Consider the following 27,493-nt stretch of genomic DNA (forward strand, 5'->3'; position numbering starts at 1 on the left):
AAAGAAAAGATATTTATGTTTAGTGAAAAATACAGAATAGAAATGCCCGATATGTTAACAGATTTCTGGGCAGTGAAATTACAAGCAATTTTGGTTTTCTTCTTTGTACTTTTCATTACTTTCCAAATTTGGGGCAGTGAGTAAGAGTTCCTTTTACGATCAGAAAAGCAAAACAAAATAAAAATAAAGCGTACACTCTGGACCAGCATTGCCTTGAGACAATCAACAAAGATTACCCATGCTGTTAGCCCTGTACTCACACTGCTATGAAATGACAGAGCAAGCTTTTTGAATTTTAAACAATTCAGCAATAAGACTCCTTCTACTTCACAGTGTTCAAATAAATATAACTATTAGGCTGCCTTTAGATAGATTTACGCCTCTCAAAAATCAATTAGGCAATCAGAAACACTTGGCAATCATTTCTTTCAACACAGGGTGCAAAATTACACTTCAATAAAATTGAAGCCTTATGAGACATGGGAAAAGAAGGGGCAAAATACAAGCATTGCTAAGGCTGCTGCAGACTAGCAACAGCAGGGACGGGGGACTCACTGTAAAGGCAGGCCTGAGGAGAGCCTTGGCAACTCCCCAGACGAGGGCTGTGATCTTCTCGGTGCTGGTGCAGTAGGAGCACACAGCGGCCTGAGCCTTTGTTCCAGCTTGGAAATAACAGAATGCAAAGCTCAGGTGGCCCTGCACTGGTCAGAGAATGAACAAAGTGTGCAAGCTACAATTGCAGCCAGGTATATAAGTGGGGTACCCCAGGTGTTAAGGGGCACCCAAACCTCTTTACTGGGAATGACCTTTGTGCAAAGCAAGTGCAATTTCTTAAGGTTTTTCTAAACCTTTGAAACAAGCAAAGACCTTGGGAGAAAAGCAAAGCCTCCTCAGGGGCTTCTGCAGCACACATAAGCAAGAGAGTTGGTAATGAAGGACCAGGTCATTTCACTTGCGAAAGCAAATCACTCAGAGGTTTGATTTCCCCCCACAAAAACTGCATGAAAAGGGGCCCAGGGAAAAATTAATAGGGAGGCTTAGAAGCATTTTTTCTTTTCTTTAGGGAAAAACATGACCTATAGTATCAGGATGCAACAGGGGCTAAAAGCCAAATGAGCAGCATCCTTGCTGCGCTAGAACTGAGCAGGGGTGGTGATGGTGGCTGCAATGGTGATTCTTCCAAAAGCACGTTTACAAAGATGAGTGAAAGCAAATGGATGTGTTAGAGAATTTTTGGATGATTGGGGAAAATACAACCACTGCTGCTTAGATGAAAGGCTAGTTATGTGTTAACATAAAATATCAGGTCTCTTCCAAGCCTTTACCTTCTACTCTACGTACTATTATGGACTAAATTAGGAGCTATTTTACCAATGTCCTCAAGGTTTTCTCATTTCATGCTTCAGCTTCTCCCATTAATACAAAGCAAACCCTCCTTCTCTCCTTCCTCCCTCCACTCCCCTTCATAGCCAGACATCTCAAAACACCGCTGATGCTCACTGTCTCCTTTCTGCACCTCGGACTCACTCCACAATCCACTCCAATTTGGTTTCCTGCTCCATTACTCTATGGCCCTCACACCACTAAGTTCAACGCATTTCATAAAAGTCCTCGTCTCACCTACCCTCTGAGGAGCGTTCTACATGCAGACCACCTCCTCCCACGGTGTTTATTCCAGCACATTCCTGACTCTCCTTTTGGCCTGTGGCTCGTCTGCAGACACTTACACGTGGATTTGTAAATTACATCTCCAGTCCAGATTTTTCCATTAAGATGCCAATTTCCCTTGTGAAATCTCGACCTTCTCAAAGGTATCTCAAAATGCAACACATTCAGAGCCAAATTAATGATCTTCCTCATCAAAAGAAGTCTTTGCAAACACATGGTGACCCTTTTGTCCAGATACCCCAGGCAGAAACTGAGGAGGTCAGACTTCACCCCCACCTCCCTGCCTCCACATCTACTTCCTTCCTCATCATGCTCTTTGCCTCCTAGATACGGTCATCGGCTACTTTGTAACTCCACCACATTCTGGTCCCTACACTACCATTACTCTTACTCAGACGACCATGATAGTCTCCTACGTGCTCTGACCATAACCACCCTGGCCCTGATCCAACCTCCTACCCATGTTACAGCCCAGATACACAAATCTGATCATGCCACCCCTTCTGCTTAAAGCTTTTCAGTGGCTTCTCACTATTTTTAGAATGTAGATGAAACAGCTTAGCATGACCTACCTTCTGCAATCTCATCTCACCCTACAATTCTCTCTGTGGCAGCTACACTAACTTCCTAGCTTCTTCCAGCCCCTTTCTGCTCAGCATGTTCTTTCTGCCACAGGACTTTTGCACATGTCATTTTCTCTTTTTGGATTGTTCTTCCTCTCTTCAGTCTGTTCATTCCTATTCATGCTTCAAATATTAACTCAGGAAATATTTCCTTAAGGAAGAAGGCTTTCCTAACAAGTTTAAAATACAAACAAAAACTCACTACCATACAGGCTTTTCATAGAAGACGTCTTTGTAGTGATCATTAATAGTCATCATTTTATATTCGTGTGTTTGTTTTAAATGCCTATATTCATCTTAGATTGTAAGAAGGAAATTTTTGCTCACCACTGTATAAGGAGCACTTGAAATGTATGGAATGTAGTAGTTGCTCAATATATATTTAATGAACTAATGAACGCGAGGTGTGCCATAGGCTATGATGTTCATCTTACAAAAACAAAATACACAATAAATTTTTTTCGAATGGGGGCTAGACTAAATGATCTTTTCATTTCCTACCCAAAGTAGTATTTTTTGGTGTTACATTTGAGGTTAAGGGCAGACTGTAGGGCCAGGCTGCTTGGCTTCACCAGGTGGCTTCATCACCTACTAGCTGGGTGGCTATTATGTAACATCTCTGTGCCCCAGTCTTCTCATCTGCATGGAGTTGTGAGGATTAAATGAATTAATAAATCTAAAACACCAAGGACACAGCCTGGTGTAAAGTAAGTGCCATTTAAGTATTAGCTATTGTTGTTGTTACTGTTGTTATTCTTAGGATAGCAATAAACAATGACTAAATATCCTAAGAGATGAAACCAAACTCAGTCTTCTGGACTGACCCAGAGCAACCTTAGGAAAATACTGACATAAATTAAACAATGAGTATTTAATACCTGAGGTCGTGGTCGAAGCTGGCTGCCTCACTGCTTCGTTGGTATGCCATGCCCAGCTCTCATTGATCATCGATTACCTACTTCTGCACGTGTGAGGTGCACTTAGCCTAGCTCAAGTCTCAGAATGCACATAAGGACTTTCCCTTGAGATTCTTCCGAGTGGAAGAATGTCCAATTCCACTTTGTTAGAGCCCAGTACCTAAAATGTACAGGATGAACACTCATTCCTGGTTGTACGGGGCCACAGCGCTATACATCAGGCATCTTTTTCCAGATGCTGAGGGCAGAGGTTTCCTCTGGTGCCCACATCACTACTGAGCAGCCACTGCTTGCTTCTTCTAAGGCTCTCACTGCTGCTTTAAGGTAGATCACTTACACTAAAGTCTGTCTTCTTTGCCAGGCAGTAGTATAAAACGTAGAGGGAGAGGAGTTGGGTGGAGGGAACCTCAAAAGCTTCTTGCATCATGATCTCAAAAACCACGGATAGAGCATCTGGAAAGAAGATCAAAGTAAAAATGAGAGGTAATTAGTTTTAGGTAACATCATCAAACCTGTATTTAACTATAAACACTCTTAAAAAGTGGGGCATGACAGAAAAATAAACAGAGTTAAGAAGTTAAGAAATGTGGGCTCTGGTCCTAGTTCTTCCATAAACTAGGTCTTTCCCAAGTCTTCAGCTTCTATTGTACACACTACTGTGTACTGAATCAGGTGCTATTGTATCACTGTCCTCAAGGATGTCAAATAAACCACTCAATTTCTCAATACCATCTTCATGATGTTAAAATACCATTTGTCCCACATACATCACAAGACTGTTGACAGTCCAACAAAATAATACATGTGAAAATGCCTCATAAACTGTGAAGCAAATTTAAGGCATCATGTCCATCAGCTGGAAGAGCTAAGGCATACAGAAAGGAGGCAAATATATTTTCCAGGTCACCCTGACAAGTAGAGAGGGGGCTTGGCTGACTGCCCCACTGTATGTTCTGGAATTTTCTCCCTGTTTGGGCAAAAGAGAACAAATGCTAGAGACAATTCTAAATCTCAGGTATTATTTCAAAGACAGAAAACTGATGACTACAAAAAGGACAATCAGGCTCAATTTAAAAGAATTGAAAGAATGGAAAGGAAATGCTTATTCATAAGTTATAATTCCGTGAGTGTAACATAGAAGATATTTGTTTTCACATGAATGCTGATCATAGGAGACCAGACCTTGAGCAAGGTCTAATTTATTGTCCCTCAACATTTCACAACATAGGCAGAAGGCAAGAAAATCAAATTCAAACAATTTCTTTCCCTTAGTATTTGTTGTTAAATCAGACAATGTTAATATTGGTTTAGAATACGGTGCCTGCACATAACACAGGCACAACAAATGTTTTTGAATAACTGACTGAGCTGTTCTGTTAACCGATTTTTGCATATAGAGCTGCATAAGAGTTAGCACTGATTTGCAGCTGTTGCTAGCCAGCTGGTTTTGTGTGTGTTGTCATGGTTCTACATAAGGCCACAGCCAAGAATTTCTATATCTTTTTTGCAAACAGGGAAACTGAGATAGACAGGCAGACCAGGGAGGAGTCACCCAGTCAGTCAGTAGCAAAATAAGAACCTGGAAGAGATTAAACAAACAACACTCCCATCTCACCAACAAACCGACATTTTAAAAGAACACAAAGTTACAAATCAGTTTAAAAAAAATCTGTTTTGCCAACTGTTCAATACTGAATCCAAAATTACACATGAAAAATAAATCAAATTTATTTTATCTCTCATTTATATTCATTTCAGTCAGCTTGGGAAGTGAAATTAGGTTGATCTGTATAAGTAATTTCCTTTTCCTCCATAATTATTTATATACTTGGGTATTTCCTATTTTAGCAATAAAAAGTATAACATTTTCTAAATTTTTGCCATAAATAATAATAATCTTCATCAAAACTTTATTTTAAAAAATCCTCAATATTATTTACTCTGAATTTAGAAGGAAAAAAAAAAGAAAAAAACCAAACCCAAAACTCCTTTTACCCTTCCAACATTACCTTTAAAGAGAGAGGGGAGAAAACTGCTACTACATAATTTTCCAATGATAGAGTAATAAGGATTCTTAAATCTGATGTTCACAGAGGACAGACAATGAAACATGCAAAAGCTAATTATCTTTTAGTTGAATTCAGGAAGCCCATGTTTAAAATGGATAAGGGATAATGAGCATTTCAAAAAATAATGCACAGGGCTTCCCTGGTGACGCAGTGGTTGAGAGTCCGCCTGCCGATGCAGGGGACATGGGTTCGTGCCCCGGTCCGGGAGGATCCCGCGTGCCACGGAGCGGCTGGGCCCGTGAGCCATGGCCGCTGAGCCTGCGCGTCCGGAGTCTGTGCTCCACAACGGGAGAGGCCACAACAGTGAGAGGCCCGCATACCGCAAAAAATAATAATAATAATAATAATGCACAGCAAATATTTTTAGGCAGTCAACAACTGCAAGCCTTATGAGAGAGAAGATAAAGCAGAGGCCCAGAGAAGAGAAAGGAGAGAGGTCCCCGGTCCCCAGCCTCATCACTGAGTCCAGGCAGTGATGCAATGGAAAAGGCTGAGGTGCTGGTGTGCAGGAACAAGAGGATGTAACCCAATGACAGGAATCACAGGTGTCATAAAAGCATAAGTGACCACCAGTCCACATCCACATTCCTGAGGTAGTGACTACCCTAACACAGGCATGGCTCCTCAGAACCAAGCCTGAGGATGAAATGGTGGAAGGGGAAGCCAGTGTGTGTCTTTACACAACGGCATGGCCTCCTCTTTCCTTCTTCACTGTCTGCGTAGCTGCAAGCACAAGCGTGCTGTACTACCCTTCCCTGTCCACTGGAGACTGGCAGGGCTCCACCTGACTGCTCTGTAGGGTCTGCCACATCCCCATCTTTCCTTGGCCTCCCTTACTGTAGCTGAAGGTAAGAGCCACTTTAAATTAATTCCATGGGGTCAGAGGATTTTGGGGGTAAAGAGATCTCAGAGTTCACCAATGCACTTACTTTAGAGAAGGGGGAACAAAAGCCTAGGAGGTGAAATGACTTTCCTTCATAGCGAGGGTACTACTCTCTCCAGTATATAAGATTTTATACTTACACACTTCACATGCTGTAACAACTGTGATTTAAAGAAAGTTAGCAAATGGTGCTAAAAAAAGTCAAGCTAATAGCTGAATTAATATAATCTTAACTAGCCATGGAAGCTCAGGCAAGGTTTATTGCTTAACTAAATTCATTGTCCTTTGCCCAAAGAGACATGAACAAATAAACTTCAGAAACTCAGAGGAAAAAAGACCTGAATATGATTCTCCTATCTGGCCAACTGGTGTGGTACATCAACTACGCACCTATTTCTGACTGAAAGAGTGATGTAGAGAGTCATTAAGAAATAAAAAAAGTAAAAGTGCCTACATTTAATTCCCTTTGGGAGCTGAAGATCCATTATAAATGGAACTGGGTTTGGTTTCTTACCTTTGTAATTTTCTTCCTTTATGAAATGATCCATCAGTAAATTAAATGTATAGTTATCTGGAAAAATACCATATTGGACCTGTAATGAAAATAAAAGTAAGATAAGGGAAAAAATATTCATTTAATTCAGTTTATAATTTATGCCTATGTATTATTCAGGAAAAACCTTGGCACCGTTAGCTGTAAAATATCTGACTATCATTTTACAGCATCTGGGACGGTGAAATAGAAGCTGTGACTCATGCAGTTTGTTAACTGGAACTGTTGGTCAGGGTGAGAAAGTTGTGAGTGGGTGTCTGATATAAGACAACTGACGTCTGAAAGATAAAGCTCAATTCTAACACTTCATCATAACTAAAAAAAAAACCGCAAACCAAACCAAGACAATAAAAAAACACCATACTTCACTCGTTCAGTGATTCTTTTCAGAAGGTATGAATATCAATGCAAAAATGGCCTCCCATGAGAAAGTACACATTAACACATTATGCAGCTTTTTCTGGTCCTTAGAGTGCTTTTTCTCCAACTTTATTAAGATATAATTGTCACATAACATTGTGTAATTTTAAGGTGTACAACATGATAATTTAACACACACATATATGGCAAAATGATTACTACAATAAGGCTAGTTAACAAATTCATTGCCTCACATAATTACCATTTTTTTGGTGGTGGCAGTGGTGAGAACATTTAAGATCTATTTTCTTGGCAACTTTCAAGTATACAATACAGTACTGTTAACTACAGTCACCGCGTTGTACATTAGATCCTCAGAACTTACTCATCTTACAACTGGAAGTTTGTATCCTTTGACCAACATCTCCCCATTTCTCCCGTCCTCCCAGTCCCTGGCATCCATTATTCTACACTGTTTCTATGAGTTCCGCTTCTTTAGATTTCACATATAAGTGAGATCATGACGTATTTGTCTTTCTTTGAGTGACTTATTTTACTTAGCATAATGCCCTCAAGGTTTGTCCATGTAGTCTCAAACGGCAGGATCTCCTTTTTTATGGCTAACTATTCCATTGTATGTATATGTTCATATACACACACCCCACATCTTTATCCATTTATCTGTAAATGGACATTTAGGTTGTTTCCATGGCTTGGCTATCGTGAATAGTGCTGCAATGAACATGGGGGTGCAGGTATCTCTTTGAGATAGTCATTTCATCTCCTTTGGATTTATACCCAGAAGTGGGATTGCTGGATCAAATTGTAGTGCTATTTTTAATTTCTTGAGGGACCTTCATACTGTTTCCCATACTGGCTGTACCAATTTACATTCCTGTCGACAATGCACAAGGGATCCCTTTTTGCCACATTCTTGTCAGCATCTGTTATCTCTTGTCTCTTAGACTAGTTTTTAAAGACCCAAGAAGCCTGAAGTTGCCATGGCTCCCATGTGACTTGCACGCACAATCAAGTCTGACTACTAAATGGTCTAGGCTGTGGTCATGCATCTGTTTTAAATCCTTACTTCAGTAGGCTCATCCCCCCCACCCGCCGTCAACCACCAGAAACACCTGAGGAATTCTTTTTTTTCCAATTATACCCCTCCCCTTAGAAATTCTGATAACCCTAAACCCCAGTTGCAAACCACTGCTGAACTGAGTCACTATTACCAGCACGCTGTGCAGAATGCCTCAGATGTGCCAAAATGGAAAAGAAGTTTAGAATCCATTGCTTTAAAGGTTGTAGCTCATGACCAGTGTTTAAATTCATTAAAGCAGTCAACCAAATCTGCAATAATCCCTAAGGCAGGGTAAAAACAAAGTATCTTAGAATGATAAATCATTAAAGCCAGAAGGAACCTTAGAAATCAACTGGTCAGTGATTCTCAACACTGACTGCAAATGAGAATCAGCTTGGGAGCTTTAAAAAGACACCAATGAGGTATGAAAAGGCAGAGCACAGAGGATTTTAAGGGCAGTGAAACTAGTCTGTATGATACTACAATGGTAGGTACATGTCATTATATATTGTTTAAACCCATAGAATGTACAACATCAAGAGTGAACCCTAATGTAAACTACAGACTTTGGGTGATTATGTGTCAATATAGGTTCATCAGTTGTAACAAATGGCTCACTCGGGAGGCTGTGCACGTGTGGGGACAGGGAACATGTGGGAAATCTCTGTACCTTCTGCTCAATTTTATTGTGAACCCAAAACTGCTCCAAAAAAATAAAATCTATTTTTAAAAAAAACAATTAAAAAAATACCAATGCCTGGGCTCCAGAAAGATTAAATTAAATTAGAATCTTAGGGGTGGAGAAAAGCATCTATAATTTTTAAAAGCTTCTTGTGTGATTCTAACAGGCAGCCAGGGTTGGAAATCACTGATTTAGTACAACTCACTTGACTTAAGAGTTGAAAAAACTAAGACCTAGAAGAATAAAATTACTATTTGCCTGAAGTTATGAGCAATTGGTAGAATTTATGAGGTTAAGCTTGGGTCTTCTGACTCCTTGTCTGGTGTTCTTTCCACTAAAAGACTAGTAAGAGTAGAAAATGAGATAGACATTTTTTGTCTTTCCAGAACTTCTTGTTTTGTTTTCATAGGGATCTTCTTCTTTGAGTATGATCTGTGTCATTAAAGTCTGAACTGAAGAGCAAGATTTAATCCATTCCTTCCCCTGGGGCCTAATATTAGATTTATCAGTGAACCTGCTTATCTACTTTATTAAATTATAAGCTTTCCAAGGGAAAGGACAGGACATTGCTCCTTTTTTGGGACAATGCCATACCCAATACAATGTCTCACACACAAACTATCTGAAATGTATATTAAGTTAAATTAGGCCCAAGTCATGGGAACAAGACCTCCCAAAACCAAAATTAGTATTTCTTTTTGAGGTCTGCCATAGAAGGTCCAGTGACACTACAGAAATAATACATTTCCACAGAAATACTGTTAAAGTCTTGTTAAGGATCAAACTAGGATTGTAGCTTGAGACTCACAATACTAACATTCTAAACTTTTGCGCTTATTTCATACTATGAAGGGAATGAAGACTCAACCCTTGGGTAGAGTATAACACGCAGAAAGACCCTAATCATAGGGGCTCTGGGGCTTGAGGGGAGGAGTCAGGGACTTAGGAAGACATGTTTTGAATAACCTAGAAGTCTGTCTTCTTAAAAATGTGTAAGATGATCTGAATGCTCTGGAGATCACACTCCAGCAAAATGGTCACGTCTTTTTCACTAAACTTCACCAAAGGGAACTAGGCAAAAAAATCCAAGACTTAGGGATCAAGAATGAAATGACCACCAACAAAGTTCTTGTGATTAGATTACCTTTTGCTTTTACCACTCCATTTTTAAGTCACTGTGCTTGGAACAGCCACAGCTACCGGAATGTTTATTGTTAATGTGCTGGTTAATTTATACCAGCTCCATTCTAAAAAGATTTTCTGAGGGCAAATAAATTTAAAAGTTACTTCTTGTACTATTCTCTGCTGTTCTGTAATGGTACAAACACCAAATCACCTAAACTCAGGAGAATAAGCTGCAAATGCCAGGAAACCACTCACCTTATTTACAAGGGTGTATAAGGCCTTGTCTTGTGCACCATATTTTAGACACTGCCTAATCCAGGTGTGGATAGTCCAATCTCTCAGGTACCAGCAGTTGGGGCTGTGTCGAAATCTAAATAAAGCATAAGAAGAGAGAAAACTGGGGTTAACTCTTAAATGTCAATGCCCAAATCCCTCTTCCATCAGCAGGTCCTGATGTGCAGTCAATGTGATCATAAAAGTCATAAAGACCAACAGTTGATAAAAGCTTGAGGGTAAAACTCATTCACTATAAAGTCTGAAATGGGAAAAAGAAGGCAAAATAATAATAAACAAAAAGAGTATAAAAATTTTGTTCCTTATTTATACCCCCAATTCAATACGTTGTTTTAACGTGAGATTTACAAAAATGATTTCAGGAATATGCTCTACTAGCCATGGTGTTACATAAGTACACATTTCATTAGAAGACATGTGGAAGCTTATACTTTAGAAGTTTAAAATAAAACAGATGAAACAAAAATGAAAACTAGGATAGCATAACAATTCTAGAGGAAAATCAGCTTTGAGTTATATTGCTATTTCTTATGGCACTTAGGAGACATTAGGACACTCTTCAGTGAACTGAAAGAAAACAAAAAGAAAAAAAAATTTTTTGAGCAAAATTTAGCATTCAGGCCCTCCAGGATCCGTGATCACGCTTTCTCACAGCCCTATTCCAGTGCTTCGGTCTATCTCCTCTTGCTTCCTACTGTTCTCCACATGGTTTTAAAAGGCCTAAGCAGTCCAAGCTGAGGTGTATAATAGCACCAGTATTCCCACAAAAGAATGGAACTTGGAAAGGAATTCAAATGCTGCTCTTGCCTTGAGTTGGCACACACTGGTTGGAGCAGCTTCTCCTTGCTCTTGGGGGTCTGTGCCACAAGGCTGAGTGAGAGGGGAGACCTCTCACTCAGGTGAGAGATGTGAGTGTGTGAGGCCGCCTCTGTTTATCTGCTTTGATCCGGACGGTTCCTCAAACATCATCTCGTGTCAGCTGAAGTCCCCACTTTGACCATTGAGGAAGCAAGTCAATCCCTGGACCCCACAAAATTCAAACAGTTTTCTTAAAAACAAAAGGCAAGACAAAAACTTAAAGTGAAAGAATTTTGTGCCATATTTGAGAATTGGGGCTAGAGGCTAATACTGGTGTTTTTCAAAGGCTGGTTATTCAATCTGCCACCTGCTATTTCCTGACATCTGGCATTGGGATAGTTTCCTGCTGAACAGGTTCTCTACCAAAGTAAAAGCTGAGAAAAAGAAAGCAAGTGAGAAGTAGTATTTAATTTAGGCTATTTATTAGTGATCTGGTGAGAGATTTGACAAAAATAAGATCTGAAGATGTTTTATGGATTTAAAGTCATCTAGCTCTGTCCAGTTTTTTGACTGCCTTAGATTTGGCTGGAAAATGTCTCTCTCACTCTTTCTTTACAGAATTAACCCCTTTTGATAAAAGCAGAAGGATAGAAATATGTCAAATTATGTTTAAGATGAGAATGACCTAGCCAGAGAAAGCCACTGTATAAGGGCCCTAGATAGTAGGTCTAATGAGATCCTCTGCATAGAAATGAAACAAACTATATCTTTTAGTATTTCATGCTTTCCCTCACATTTTAAAGTCAACAGTTGAGCAACCTGAGCGTCACTCCTTGTTACTCTGAAAAATCTGAGATTTGAAGTGTAATGGCCAATTAACAGCTAATTTTATTTAAAAAAAAAGTCAAGTGAAATACCAGGTGTACTGCCTAAAGATGGTGATGTTTTCTCGCTAGCCTGTAGGCTCCCTGGGCAGTAAGTAGGGGCAGTGACTGCCTTGCTCCACACTGGTTCCTCAGTGCCTGACACAATTTGTGGCCCACAATAGGTTTTTGACAAATAAAAAAAGAGCTTTAAAAATCAGCACGTATTAAATGCAATAATGTATTGATCATTATGTTAACTTCTATGGTATATTATAGAATTGTAAATTCCCTGTTTGGGGTATTTATAATCTAATTACAAAAATAAGGTATATAAACCAGTTTAACAATAACACGGGGGCGGGGGCGTGATAAACACTAAAAATGCAGAGGGCACTACTAGATGCTAGAGGTATTTTTGGTAGTAGTGGCTTTTAGGTTTAGTCTATTTTTCCTTTGAAAACAAACAAACAAAACAAAACAAAAAAAAGTCAATTATCTCCTTTACCCACGATTATTTAAATCTTATCTTCTGCTTTAGGATGTCTCCAATGACCATTAAAGTTATTACTTTTCTTTTTGATGGACTTTAAAATAAGAGCACCATGACCACATCCAACCAAACACCCTTTTCTCTTATTCACAATCAGCAGACCATTTTTAGGCTTTGAAAAAGAGGAACAAAGATGGATAGGATCTAGTTATAGACCTTCAAAGCACAGATGAAAATTTGTTTAAAGCCATTTGCTAACCTTCTGAGGCTAATTTTAACACACGGATGAACAGAAAAGTCTCTTCTTCTCAAATCTTTCCTTATCACCTTTTCTTTCTTAGAAGCCTAAAGGGAAAAGTAACTCAAGACTTCACACACCTAATATAATCACCTGCACGGCTGTCCTTTGAAAGATGTGTCAACAGACTCACATGGGTCTTTACTAAGTTCACTCTCTCTCCCATCCTGCAACAGGGCTACTTGGTGTGATCTCTGCTCTGTAAGACCTAATAATCCAGATACACAACCATGACTAGGACATTTTCAACTAAGTGACAATATTAAATCAATTTAGGAATAAGAGGCAAACACACATATATTATGAAATATGTTGCTCCAAGTGCAATTCTTGTATTTCCTAGCCAGGCAACAAATAAACTCCTTTTGAAGCCCTCATGAGCATTAAAAAAAAAATTAGCACACAACTTATGTGAGTAACTATCTAGAATATAAACCACTCAAAACATTGGAATAGTAGGGTCCAACTTTGGATGTTGAGTTTAAGAATTCTCTGTCAGTGGCTTTTTAAGCGTTCAGACAGAAAAACTCGGGCCCTTTTCAGAACAGCCAGTGGAAATATGACAGGCAGGTAAGTCTCTGGAATGGGTACTTGCCTGGAACGATTCTGCAAACTGCTGGACCAGCATTCTCCCTTTTAGCCAAGAGAAAAGCAAAGAGACAAGAACACAACTAACACATTGATTTTCCAAATTGCCTGCAAACAGACTGGCTTTTGTTCTTGCCTACTCTGACCACCAGCCCGGCAGATTACAGGCAGCTACTGTAGGAGTCCCCTCTGTGCCCCATGCCATCAGCTGTTTGCTCACCTCGACAGAAGCTTTATTATTGTCCAGGCCAGCAGGCTGCCAAGCTAGGCAAACCGTGTGAGTGTGGAAAAGATAAACAAATGCAACCCAAATAACCCCAACAATGCTTGTGCTCATGAAGGCAGGAGACATTCTGAGCTTCCCGCTTATAAAACAGAAGCAAACTTGACAACAGTCCTAAGGACATGAGTGTTTTCTTGGAAGGAAGGAGGGGCACAAGAAGGAGAAAGACAGAATGAAGTGTGTTCTTAAGCTCCGGCTTTACTAGTTCCCAAAGCTGGTATCCTATGGCTGAAGATAACTCTGTCCATAGTGCAAGACAGAACTTGCCCAGGCAAGTCAAACGGCGGGAACTGAGAAGCTTCCTCTCCTCAAAAATCAGGTTACATTCCAGGCTTTTCAGGGCATTCACCAGCACTACTGTTCATTCAAGACTGATGTCACCAGGAAGGAAGGAGAGCAGAATCACAGGATGCATGACATGGGGAAAAAGTCTTTGATACCTTTGAGATATCTTAGTAGGGAAGAGCAGTTATATAAAGGAAGTCAAGAGTGAAAAGTAAAACACCAGAGACTTACTATGATTGCATAGGAGGTACCTCATTGTGTGTAGAAGTCACATGAGATTTCCTATTTGTGACCAATTTCATCATTGCATTAAAAGAAAAAAAAGCGATACAGCCTTTTTTCCATGGGTTCAACCAAAGGTTATTGTTGAAGGCAAAAGTGGTGATGCTCCTCAGCTATTTCTGTATCACAAATAAAAGCACTCCTGACTGAGCAGGGCTAATGCACAGATGCCAGAGCCTGGAGCTCAGCGGCTCCACCCTTTAGCTGCAGCGCTGGCTCTTCCATATGAATGAGCAAGCTTTCCACAACATTTATCTGATTATGAGAGCCACCATCCTTAAACACACACATGCAGCTTTCCCCTCCTCCCGAGTGAATTCTGTATCCTGTAGCAACAGGCTTTACAGATGGAAACCTCAGCCCCCGAGCTGGGTAGACATGGAGATGGGTGAGGGGCTGGGGTAGGAGGACTGGAAGAGTGCCAAGAAGAAAACACAGCTGGCTTCAGAGTCTGTAGTGCGGACGGGGAGCCTTATCAATGAAGCAAAGTGGGCACTTATTGAAAGGTTTGAGCGCTTCCCTGAACTAAAACCAAAGAGCAAGAGGGTATCATACGATTATTCAAACCAGAATATGATTCAGTCATGGCTACGCACTTTCTTATTCTACAAGGATAATTACTTTCTTTTGCATCCTGCTGGAAATTCTGCTTTCATCAATTATTAGTTGCCCCCAACTACCACAAATAAAACCAAGTTCTGATGCAATAATTTTCTAATGACTATTATATCTTTGTCAAGTGTTTGAAAAAGGGGGCTAATATAGGAGTCTAATATAGGAACTGATAATAAAGACATCAGTATTCTAGATTAAAACCACTTTCTTGCTTGAGATCCCAGATTCTTACTTTTATAGGGGAACTTCAGGTCATTTTAACCTTTTAAAAATTTTTATTTATTTTATTGATTGATTGGCTGCGTTGGGTCTTCGTTGCTGTGCACGGGCTTTCTCTAGTTGTGGTGAGCTGGGGCTACTCTTCATTGGGGTGCGTGGGCTTCTCATTGCGGTGGCTTCTCTTGTTGCCGGAGCACGGGCTCTAGAGCGCAGGCTCAGTAGTTGCGGCGCACGGGCTTAGTTGCTCCGCGGCATGTGGGATCTTCCCAGACCAGGGCTAGAACCCATGTCCCCTGCGTTGGCAGGCAGATTCTTAACCACTGCGCCACCAGGGAAGCCCAAGGTAATTTTAACTTTTCAACAAATATGTCCTGTGTGTGCACTAAGTGACACACCAAGAGCAAGAATCCCCTCCTTTTAAAACATTGCCCTCGCAAATGCCCAAGTTTGGGCTTGTACATTTCCAATGAATTCATTATCTACCTCTTAGGCAGATAAAAATGTCTTTTTTTTTTTATTTTCAAGTTTTAATGCTTTTTTCTTTTTTAAAAAACAGGTTTACAAAGATATACAAACAGTAAAATTCACACTTTTCAGTGAATCTGTCTGTGAATTTTGACAAATGCATCCAGTTGTGTAACCACCACAGTCAAGCTATAAGAACAGTTCTATCAACCCTAAAAATTCCTAATGCCTCCTTTAGAATCAATCTCTCCAGGGTTTGCTGCTTAATTTGAGCAAATTTTATACAGATAACCTCCTCGAGATTCTTTCTAAACCTAGAGTTATTAATTTTATAAGAGGAAAAGCAAATAAGGTAATAAAACTATAATTTCAGTTCAATTGTAATTTACATTCTGCCAATTTCCAAAATAGAACTTGAAAAAATTAAAATCCAGTTTAGAAGTAGTTTTCTCTGAGTTCTATACACAGCCATGAGACATTTGGTATCCCTGTTTGCCTTCTAATAAGGGTAACAAGTAAGTGGATTTTTTGGTAGAGAATAACACAGGCATAGAATTTTACAAACGTGAAGTGCTAAATAAATGCAGCATAATAACACATTTTAAAGTGAAGATGGGAAACAGAGGGACTTGCTAGATATCAAAGTCAAAGTCTAAATTTGTCATACCCTGGGCTTAAAAATGAGGTCACCAGCATTTCACCTGGTATAATGAAATAACATTTCACATCCAAGAAACTACTCTAGGAGAAATACTCTATTTTCCACATCCATTCATGGACTAGAAAACAAGCAAGGACAAGTAGGACATATATCCCCAAACTATTCTGTCTTCTCTCTGATCTGGCTATTGTTTAGCCAGATCAACATCTCTCAATATAGGGGACACATTTTTCATTCACTAAGAAAATACTTACAAGTAGCTACCCTGTGCCAGATGGTCTGTAGTCTAACCCTGCTGGTCTACCCAGTTTCCTCTAGTTTCAAACAATCTTAAAGATGACACCTCTCCCTTCAGATACAGAAAGAAAAAAACCTATAGACTGACTCTATGCTCTGCTGCTCCTCCCCAGTCAGATGAAGCCAATTGTTCTTTGTCTGAAGCCTACTATTTTTGTCAGCCTCCAAAAGGTGATGCATGTGGGTAACAGGGAAGGATTATTTGTGGGGAGAACTGGAGAAGAAAAAAGTATTTACAGTGATTGCTGAGGTGCCCTCCTGGCGATGGTCCTAAAAGCATAAAACGTCTGTCTTTGTAGTCAACAACTGATCTGTCAGTGAAACTGCACCCAGAAGTGCCTGGTGGGGCTTCTCCAGCCACTTGCAAGGTGGATACACAGGTTAGCTTCATGCCTAAGAGATGGTGGAGGGCAAGGTGAGGCTAAAGGAAGAGGGCCTTCAGCTCAGGACAGCAGGAAGCTGAGAAAAACTGGATTTTGGAACCAGTCCTATTTATAAAAACACGTAGAGTTGTGGGAACTGGCTTGGGTCGGGCAAAGATAAGGGAAATATTTTTGGTTTTCAGTAGGAAATCTATGAGCCATAATTGAGCCAGTTTTAAAAAGACGCCAACATTTCCTGATGTCTTCTAAAGTTTTGGCTAGGAACTTCAGACATAATTTCTGCAAAATCATAAATAATACGATGACTAAGGCAGGAAAATCACATATATTAATTAACCAGGGGTAGGCTATATATCTGAAGAGTTCTGAGGAAGGGGGAGGCGTGAAAGAAAAAGGAGGAAGACAAAGGAATAGCATTTCGGATTTCTGGAGTATTCTAGCCTTAGTGAAGTTGTCGGGATTAAGTCTGCCACAAAAGAAATGAGCAGGCAGAGGACTGGCCCAGGGGATGAAGCACACCAGCATAAAAGCACGGAAGAGTTAAGCTGGTGTTGAGCGGATTTATATGTGTTTTTGTATGTGAGATTATGGATCTCTTTTGGGGTATTTTTGATGGAAGAGAAGCTCAGCACTAATCTGGATTTCTTAAGAATCAGATGGTTTTTTTTAAATAAAGAAGAAAAGCATCACAGTGTTTTAAACATTTTGATTCTCTAACACATGGAAAAGTTGAACCTCAAAGGATTCTGTTTACAGCAAAAGGTAAGATTGGATTTACTTCCAGTTATACAACCCAAGTTCATAGCTAGTTTCTATTTCTGTAACTCTACTGACTTCATTATTAAGGCTTTAAGCTCTTAAAAGGCAGGGGACAAGTTTTCTATCTTTTCGTGACCTACAACAGTAGGTGTCTGATGATTTGGCAATAGTGCCTAGGCCTGTTAAGACTGTATAAATACCAACAATGTATGTTGAAACTCATGAGTATTATTTATATTTGAAACGATAATCCACTTCCGGTTTTGAAGTATTATCCTGCCTATAAACAGACAAAGCCAGGAGGAAATGCTACCTTTTTTGTGCAAGGCAGGAGGAGATCAGAGACGGCAGAGAATGTGAAATAATATGTGGTCATTCTGGAAAGCCACTTACTCCTCACTTCTGCCCCCTGCTGCCTCCTTCCCATCATACATAAAAGGATACATGGATTCTGCAGTGCAGTGAGTTCAGGGAACGGACAAGCTGATGGGAGAGTGAAACCAAAAACAGGAGAATAGACAATAGAGCACATGGGTTCAAAGACCTCCCCTAACAAGTTCTAAATCAAAAATCTTAGACTCCTCTCAAGATTGGAAGAGACTCTGAAAGCCATCTAGGCCAAGTAAATTGGGGATGGGGAAGGAAGAAAAGTTCATATAAAATTAGAGAATCTATAGTTTAGTGCTGGTAGGGGCCTTCAATAACCACTGTTCATTAAACTATTTATTGAGAAGTCACTACTTACCAAGCCCTGTACTGGGTGATGTGAAATCGTCTAGTCTAATTCCTTTACTTTATGGATGAGGAATCTTGGTGTCCAATGAGATGAAATGATTTATCCAAGATAAGCAAGATAACTCCAGGACCTAAACTATAAACTAGACTGTTTACTCTTACTATTCCACCACTGCCTTTCAATTCTTTTATTTGTAAGACATCTTTAAGAAACATCTCTGCAGTTTGACAAAGATCTCTAACCTACTAAAAACAAAGAAACAAACAAAGAAAAAAAAACTCAGGCGGTGAAACAGTTTTGGAATTGCCCTGAATTAGCCGTTTGACATTGTAGTCACTCGATCCTTGGGGTTTCAGTTCCTACAACTGTAGAATGAAAAGGTAGGATTATCTAGATCATACACTCAAATGTCTGCAGGGGCCAGTCAGTTAATATAAATGCATGAAGAGGGGGCTTCCCTGGTGGCACAGTGGTTGAGAGTCCGCCTGCTGATGCAGGGGACGCGGGTTCATGCCCCGGTCCGGGAGGATCCCACATGCCGCGGAGCGGCTGGGCCTGTGAGCCATGGTCGCTGGGCCTGCGCGTCCGGAACCTGTGTTCCGCAACAGGAGAGGCCACAACAGTGAGAGGCCCGCGTACCGCAAAAAAAAAAAAAAAAAAAAAAAAATGCATGAAGAATCATGTAAGACAATAGGTACAAAGCTACTTGTATTATTATCAAGCAAAGTAGCTACCTAGTTATACTGTTTTTGAAATCATATTGTATGGGTCAAACAAAATACACTGGAACTCAACTAGACCAGATCCCTGAAACGCCTTCCAGCTCCCATGTTTAATGACTGAAGAATAATAAGCCTAATCCATTCATTAAAACATCATACATTTACACACCTCTGTTAAACTAGAAAAATGGTAGTGATACAAATAAGAGAACAGAGACTCAAAGACAAAAGCTACCATTCAGTCCACATCTGATTCTACTCTATTCCACTAGCCTCATTCCCCAGTCAGGTGAATATCATTTCACCCAGCTTGGGCAGTCTACATAGACTATTATGGGGACAGCAGACCTCACAAACTGGCATCTAAAATTTCAAGATGAAATGATACAATCACTAAATTAAATTCAAGGTCCTTTATAAAAGTAGATTTTAATTGGAGATCAAGTTTTGTAAGATAATAAAAATTTCAGCAACTGATCCCTCCCTAAGTAAAGGATTTTCTACTCAAATGAATACTTCATTGTATTCAATTTATATCTAAGAGTCAGCCATCCAAAGTAACTTTCCTATAAAACACAAATTGTTTCTGTATGTTGCTACTTTCTTTTACTCCTTAAATTATTGCTAAGTAGGCATAAACATCCAAATAGTTCACCATCATAACTTACTTATTTTTGGTATCAAACCCCTGTTAAGTGGCAATTCTTAGAGCAGAGGTGGTTGAAGCCTTCAAAACTGGGGGAGTGATATGGGAGTGGCCACAGGGATATTAAGAAATTACTTGCCAGTTTCTGGAACCATAAAAGGACATAATCATTTTTTGTAGCTAAAAGGGAAAGAAATTTGAAAACTGACGATTAGATTTGTTAGTCTAACTGGTTTTCTGGAAGCTTTAATTTACCAATTACTAAAACATCCTTATTTATATATGAAGGTAAGAGAATTAAGATGTCTTTTCTTTCCTGTGCTGCCAAATGGTAAAAACCAGACTGCCTACATTTAATAAGCAGCTCCTCTATTTAGCTCAAGCTAGCACCCCCATACTAAAACCAAACTTTTTTTTTTTTTTGGCGGTACGCGGGCCTCTCACTGTTGTGGCCTCTCCCGTTGCAGAGCACAGGCTCCGGACGCGCAGGCCCAGCGGCCATGGCTCACGGGCCCAGCCGCTCCGCGGCACATGGGATCCTCCCAAACCGGGGCACGAACCCGTGTCCCCTGCATCAGCAGGCGGACTCTCAACCACTGCGCCACCAGGGAAGCCCTAAAACCAAACTTTTTAATAGCTGAATATTTGAAATTGTACATCACAATATACTAAGAAAATTCTTAAGAATGACCAAATGCAACATGATAACAATCATTTAAGAAAGAATGATTACCAAATTTTAAACAGGGAAGAGCTGATTCCTTAGTAATACTCCAAAAACAAAGGCCTGGGTTTGTCTGTTCTAGCTGGCAAGACTTCCATACAACCACCATGCTACAGCTAAACAAAAGCTGTTAGGCTGGCCCAGAAGGAGGGAATGAACAATTTGAAAAACATCTTTTATTGCTTAAGAAAATTTTTTAAATGTCTGAAAGTGCCAGGAGAGCTGTCTCAGTGTGACTGCAGGCAGCTTTCCAAAGTCCCTCTGCTTTTCTAAGGATGAGTCACAAGGAGAGGAGAGAGCATCTTGGCAAAGATACAGTCCTTCCTCTGGTTCCACGTTCACTCCCCCTTTTATTAAAAAAAAAAAGAAAAGCTTTGATGGATAACATTTAAATAGATTCCAGACAGGCTTAACTGAAGAAGTTTGAACACCAGGGAGGCAAAATATCATCGCAGAAGTCTCTATTGTTTGCCATTGTGAGCCACAGACACAGGGAAGCATCTCCTGCATCCTAAAAAGGGCTGCGCCCTTTGATCGTGTGTCAGATCGTGGCCATGTTTTGTGGGAGAGGAGAGAGAAACAAGCTATGAAAATACCTTTGCTTCCCTAGCTTCCTAAATGCCATTAGCTCATCTGCTGAACAATTACAGTGAGCTGGAAGGAGTGGGAGCCCGTCCTTTATGAATACACATCAAGTGCAATTTCACCTCCAGTAGCTGTAGGCTATCCACGTGTACCCGGCTCCTACAATGCATGCAGCCTTCAGTGAACAGGCACAATTTTTCCTTCACTAACTTTAGGCAAAAAAGCAAGGGAGCTAGTTAAAAAAAAAAAAATTTTTTTTAAACAGAGAACAATTAAGGAAAAGTTGAATGTTAAACTAGAGAGAATAGTTCTGCTACTGTACCTATATGGAATCACTTATTCCAACAGAACGGAGCATGTGGTGAGGACAAAGCTGCTCTCTTCTGCATGTGATCATTCATCAGCCTACTATGAATCGGGATATTCTGCTGGACACTAAGTGACAAAGATAAGCAAATATACTTCTTGCCTTCAATGAGGTTCGATTGGGATTATCAAAAACCAAGTATTTTGTGAGCACCTAAAACAAGCATAGAAGGGTAATTCAGAAGCATTATAATACAATTCCTCATTTATACAACACTGATTATTTCATAACACTCTGGTACTCAATTTTCTAAAAATCAGCTCTCAGTAGAAAAGTAAATTCAATGTTTCTCTCCTCTTCCCAATTATCTTTTTTGTTTTCTTTGAATATATTTTAAAGACAAAATATTACAGATATAAAGTTGTACCTTCCTCCTCTCACTTTCCAGAGGAGGAAAGTTGGTGGCCATCACTCTCAGGCATGTTTTTATACCTTTATTACCTAGGGATGTGTCCTGTGTTGAGTACTTTAGGGTACATATGCCTTTTAACTCAGTATTCAAGGGCCTGTCTGATAGAGAACTGAGCCAAACCATAGTAATGTGTGCTTCTCCAGGGGTAGAAGGGTAGGGACAGAAACAACAAAATTTCTGCTACCTGAGAGATGAGGGAGGCTAGGATGCTACTTTTCCTGTGGAAACTAATCAGCATTGTCATCCTGACAATGAACATCCCTGACTAGGTGATTGCTGCTCTGCATCTGACTGGAGCCCAGCCCTGACTCACTTACTGACTGGTTAAATTGACCTGAGAATCAGTTTTGTCACCTGTAAAATAAAGGTGATAATGCCTTTATCACTGGGTTACTATGAAAATCAAAGGAGAACTGGGTTAAGTATTTTGACAACTTTTAATCCTTTTTGGAACCAAGCAGAGTAGAAATATGCACACAAACAAGAAATATTATTGTTATGGCCTACTTGATATAGCACTTGATGGCATTCTGTCTGGTACTGCTTACTCGCTGCCTCAAGTGTGTCCTTCCTGAGGCTAAGGCCTGGGGCAGAACTGCTTTTGGTAGTAGAGAAGTAGAGACAAGATCTGGCAGCAGATGGACCTCACTTCTGTGTTATATCCCCAGGAAACCAACTCTAAAACCTCAGGATCCTAATTTGTAGAATGTGGGTAAAAGTTGTTCCCACTTGTGTTGTACACCCCTGGATTGAAATTCAGGCTGGAGAGAGAAGACATGTGATGTGCTCAGTGCAATGGCTGCAATGGCGCTTTCAGGCAACCTGGACAGGGTGGCTGACGGCAACCACATGCTGAGGGCCGCTGAGTTAAATGTGAGCTCTTAGGACTACTTTTCTCCACAAAGGATGTGACTTGCACGGTGTTGGGCACCTGTGCAGCAAACACCTGACTGCCACTAGCCAACAGGGATGGAACAGAAGGGGAAGGCCGGTCTCAGTAAGAAAGCGAAGAGTCCCCTACCCCTCACTCCTCTAGAGGCGGTTTCAAAGGAGGTGCTGGAAGGTGAACCAGAGGAGAGAACAGAGAGGCTTTTCACAATCCCAAAGGCTCAAAGCCAGCCAGTACAGGGTGTGCCAGTCAGTCTGATGACTGGTAGCAGGGTTTCTGATTTTATTTATCAGAGGAAAAGGTCCAGGCTCCCTTCGCCCAAAGAAGGGAGTTGGGAGGTGACCTAACGAGGAGTTAATTTACCCATTAGTGCTCTTGGGCCCTTGGACTGGTTTTCACAAGCTTGGCGACGCAGGGTTACAGCACAGTAGAGTTTATGCTTTGAGTCCTCTGTCCACTGAGTGCCCAGCAGCCTGTGGCTGGAGCCAACAACTAAGGAGTACAGACACCTACTGAAGATACACCAAACCACTCCGAAGAGAGCTGCCAAGTATGCTTATGGCTCAGATCTGTGTGTGGGGTAGAATCTCAGAGGAAGGAAAGAGTATCTACATAGGACATGCCACCCATCTAAGCCTAGCAAATAAGGAAAAGAGCAACAAGGCAACCCATCTGCCACTAAACAAACCACTGCCCAACCTGCAATCTTTGCCCGCTCCCACCCCATAAGCAGCCAAGAACCCTCTTTTCCATCACTTTTCTACCATCGGGCACCCAAGAAAGAGTGTAAGGCTGAAAGCTCCCATTCCTGCCCCCAACCCAATGGTGCCATCAGCCCCTTCAGACAACTTGGACAAGGCAGCTGACGACAGCCACAAGACAGTAAAGGGCCACCGAGTCAATGGGATATCTACGAAAAACACAATAGTTTTTCTCACATTGAAAAGAAAAAGTGTGGATACATATAACTAACCACTATTAACTTGTGTCTGTGTTAAGATAGGCTCCAAAGAGGAGAGAAAGACAGGGTAAGCTGTTGCTATAGTGACCACAGAATTTGATCATTTCTAGGATTTTCCCATAATCCCATGCAACCTTAGGAAAGTCTAATTTATTAGCAATACCTGAAGTATTTGGTTGGCCAAAAAGTGCCTTCAGTTTTTAAGTAATAATTAAAAACACATTTTTCATTTTCACCAAGAACTTTAACAACCATATTCACCCTTTTGTTCCACTACCTTCTGCCATTTTTTCAGGCAACTTCATAATTCCATCTTCCCAAAACTTTTTAAGAACAGATGCCTTTCACAGTCTTCCAGGGAACTGAAATTTTTTCCATTAAGAGAATTTTGTAAAGACCAAAATAAATGGAAATTCGAAGGTGCAATGTCTGGTGAATACCGCGGATCAATCAGAACTTCCCAGCCAAGCTGTAACAGTTTCTGCCTGGTCATCAAAGAAACATGTGGTCTTGTATCCAGATGGAAGATTATGCATTTTCTGTTCACTATGCGTTTTCTGTTTTCTGTTTCTGTAGCTTTTTGTTGAGTGCTGCTTTCAGTTGGTCTAATTGGGAGCAGTACTTGTTGGAATTAATCGTTTGGTTTTCCAGAAGGAGCTCATAATAGAGGACTCCCTTCCAATCCCACCATATACACAACATCACCTTCTTTGAAAGAAGACCGCCAGCCTTTGGTGTGATTGGTGGTGGTTCATGTCACTTGCCCCACCATCTCTTCCGTTCCACATTATTGTACAGCATCCACTTTTCATCGCCCGTCACAATTTGTTTTAAAACTGACATGTTTTCATTATGTTTAAGTACAGAATTGCATGCAGAAATATGGTCAAGAAGGTTTTTTTCCACTTAACTTATGTGGAACCCGAACATCAAAGCGATTCACATAACCAAGCTGGTGCAAATGATTTTCGGCGCTTGATTTGTTTATTTTGAGCATGTTGGCTATCTTCCGAGTGGTATAACGCTGATTGTTCTCAATTAATGTCTCGATTTGTTTTTGTTTTTGTTTTGCGATACGCGGGCCTCTCACTGTTGTGGCCTCTCCTGTTGCGGAGCACAGGCTCGGGACACACAGGCTCAGCGGCCATGGCTCACGGGCCCAGCCGCTCCGAGGCATGTGGGATCTTCCCGGACCGGGGCACGAACCCGTGTCCCCTGCATCGGCAGGCGGACTCTCAACCACTGCGCCACCAGGGAAGCCCTAATGTCTCGATTTGATCGCTATCAACTCCAACTGGTCCACCCACCCACGGAGCATCATCCAGCGAGAGATCTCCAGCACGAAACTTCGCAAACCACTTTTGACGTGTTTGATCAGTCACAGCACCTTCTCCACACACTGCACAAATCTTTGTGTTTCAGTTGCATTTTTACCTTTCTTGAAATAATAAAGCATAATGGGCTGACAATGTTGCTTTTTTCCTTCCATCTTCAATAGTAAAATGGCTACACAAAAATTCACCAATTTTGATGTCTTTTTTAAAATGCACGCTGATATGACAGCTGTCACATACAATCTAACAAAATTGTTTCGAATGAAGTTAAAGACAACTAAGTGCTACCAGAGCCATCTTACAGAAAAAAAAAGAATGAACTCTTTGGCCAACCCAATATATTTCTAGAAATGAATGCTTATAAAAGAGTACAACATACTAAAGCACTTGCTTGTTTTGAGTATTTAGAGCTTTTTAAAAAAAAAAAAAATCAAACTGAGGGAAAGCTTCCTCTTCCTGGATCAGTTTGTGCAAAATCTTTATTACTGAGATTAATGATGAGAAGATGATAATGAATAACAGTATTATTAATTTAAAAGTACTGAACACTTATCATGTACTAGGCATTATCCTAAGTACTTTATATACACTTTTTCCTTTTTACAGAGTAGGAAATTGGAACTGCAGAGGATAAATATCTCGTCTAAGAGCTTGTAATGAATCCAACACAGGTGGTTTTCCCCATAGTGTTTGAAACAGATTGCTGGTTGTTGTTAAGCATCAGACGTAGTTAGCTTGCATTTAGACAGCCTTCTTTATAAAAAAATGTGTGACTCTGAGCACTAAACTTGAATTCAGCGTGGCAGGAATGTAGAAATGAAAACAACAGGTTCTTATCTTCCATCTCATGCTTTTGCGAGGGTAGCCTGGCAGCGTTATTTTGTTGGGGGGCTCCCAAGGAATGCATAGGTCTTTTCTCTTGCATTGGTCTGTTTGCTCAGAGAGGACTCCCCCAGTCTCCTCCCTGAGAGGCATAATAAGGCTTGGATCCTCAGGTCCAGAGCCTTTCTGCCTCAACTCTCCAGAAAGGAAACTACCAGTTTTCTGCTAGGGTTGGAGAGAAACAATCTGGGCATTTCATTACTTCTTATGAAAACCTCTAATTAATCTGCCTCAGTTCCACCCACATCTCTTCTTTGGGAATTACCTGCTGCTTTTTATTTATGAGTCTTTCTAGGGTCCTCTGGTATGAACCACCTTGCTTCCAGATTTCCTCTCCCCCCAGTTTAAGTTGCAGCTTTCTCTTTCTGCTAAGAAGTTTGTTACCTCCTGTCCATCTGTTTTCTAGCTTCTAAAATTTTGTTGCCTCCTCTCTAGTTCTCTTTATTCTGTAGGTTTTTATCTTTTTTACCCTCTATTGACATATTTGTGGAGATTTTGGTAGGAAATGGGGTTAAGCACATATGTTCAATCTGTCACATTTAATCAGAAGACGTCTACAGGCTCTTTGATCTCTCTATGGTTGGTCAATGGATATATAACATTAGAAGTAATGATGATAAAGAAAATGTACTATTTCAGCAGTAATATCCTCTGTTAAAAAAGAAGGGAACATCTTGAGTAAGATACTTAACCTCTCTGGATTTCAATTTTAATAAATTATGAAACAAGAGGCTAAAAAAGTCTCTCAATAACCCTTTCAACTCTAATATCCTTCAACAAAGGTCAAAAAGAAATCACAGTACTACATTTTGAATTATTTGTTCAATCTAAACCATTTTACGGAAAACATTTGTGTACACATATTAAGACCCTAGTACATGGATGGTATGCTAAGTGTTAAGAGTACTGTTAAGACAGGGCTTCTCTGGTGGCTCAGTGGTTAAGAATCTGCCTGTCAATGCAGGGGACACAGGTTCGAGCCCTGGTCCGGGAAGATCCCACATGCTGCAGAGCAACTAAGCCCGTGCACCACAACTACTGAGCCTGTGCTCTAGAGCCCGCGAGCCACAACTACTGAAGCCCATGTACCTAGAGCCCGTGCTCCGCAACAAGAGAAGCCACTGCAATGAGAAGCTCATGCACTGTGATGAAGAGTAGCCCTCGCTCGCCACAACTAAAGAAAGCCTGTGCACAGCAACGAAAACCCAATGCAGCCAAAAATAAAATAAAATAAAAATTTAAAAAGAGCATTGTTAAGACACAATCCCTAAATATTACCTCTTTTTTTTTTTTTTCTAGGGAAAAAAAGGATAATCATGTTAACAACATTATTCAGGATTACTCTGAGCAATGAAAGACAGGTAAATCAAGCTTGGCTAGTTCCTTCTTAAGAAAGTAGGACATTATGTAATATTGCAATAATTTCTTAAATGGTAAAACTTCAGCCATATTCATAGTACCTTGTCTGCTCTGATTTTTAAAAAATGAAACACTTTATTTACATCTTAAGGGTCAAGAAGCTAGAGGAACGGATCCCACAAGACTATGAAACCAATATAACAGGAATATCTAACTTAGGTTGAGGCCCAGCAGAGCATCAAGGTACTTACGTGGTGACGTCCTGTAGCAGGTTTGCACAAAGCCTGGGAAACTGAGAACATACATCACACCACAGCCTAGCTTCCTGGGAA

At 40.4% G+C, this 27,493-nt stretch overlaps 1 protein-coding gene across 5 annotated transcripts in view; it reads right to left on the reverse strand.

Annotated features, from left to right (window-relative positions):
- MRPS27 (mitochondrial ribosomal protein S27) overlaps positions 1–27,493 on the reverse strand; it is a 111,828-nt gene that overhangs the window by 16,171 nt on the left and 68,164 nt on the right. For all 5 annotated transcript variants that reach the window (XM_029217492.1, XM_029217489.1, XM_029217491.1 and 2 more), the window contains 3 exons: positions 10,217–10,331; positions 6,675–6,753; positions 3,546–3,661 (listed from right to left, as the gene is read on the reverse strand). In XM_029217492.1, coding sequence (XP_029073325.1) covers positions 3,546–3,661; positions 6,675–6,753; positions 10,217–10,331 — 310 coding nt within the window. The remainder of the gene's footprint in view (positions 1–3,545; positions 3,662–6,674; positions 6,754–10,216; positions 10,332–27,493) is intronic.

This window comes from Monodon monoceros, unplaced genomic scaffold (assembly GCF_005190385.1).
Source record: "Monodon monoceros isolate NGI ecotype Baffin Bay Population unplaced genomic scaffold, NGI_Narwhal_1 Super_Scaffold_12, whole genome shotgun sequence".
NCBI classification, from domain to species: Eukaryota; Metazoa; Chordata; class Mammalia; order Artiodactyla; family Monodontidae; genus Monodon; species Monodon monoceros.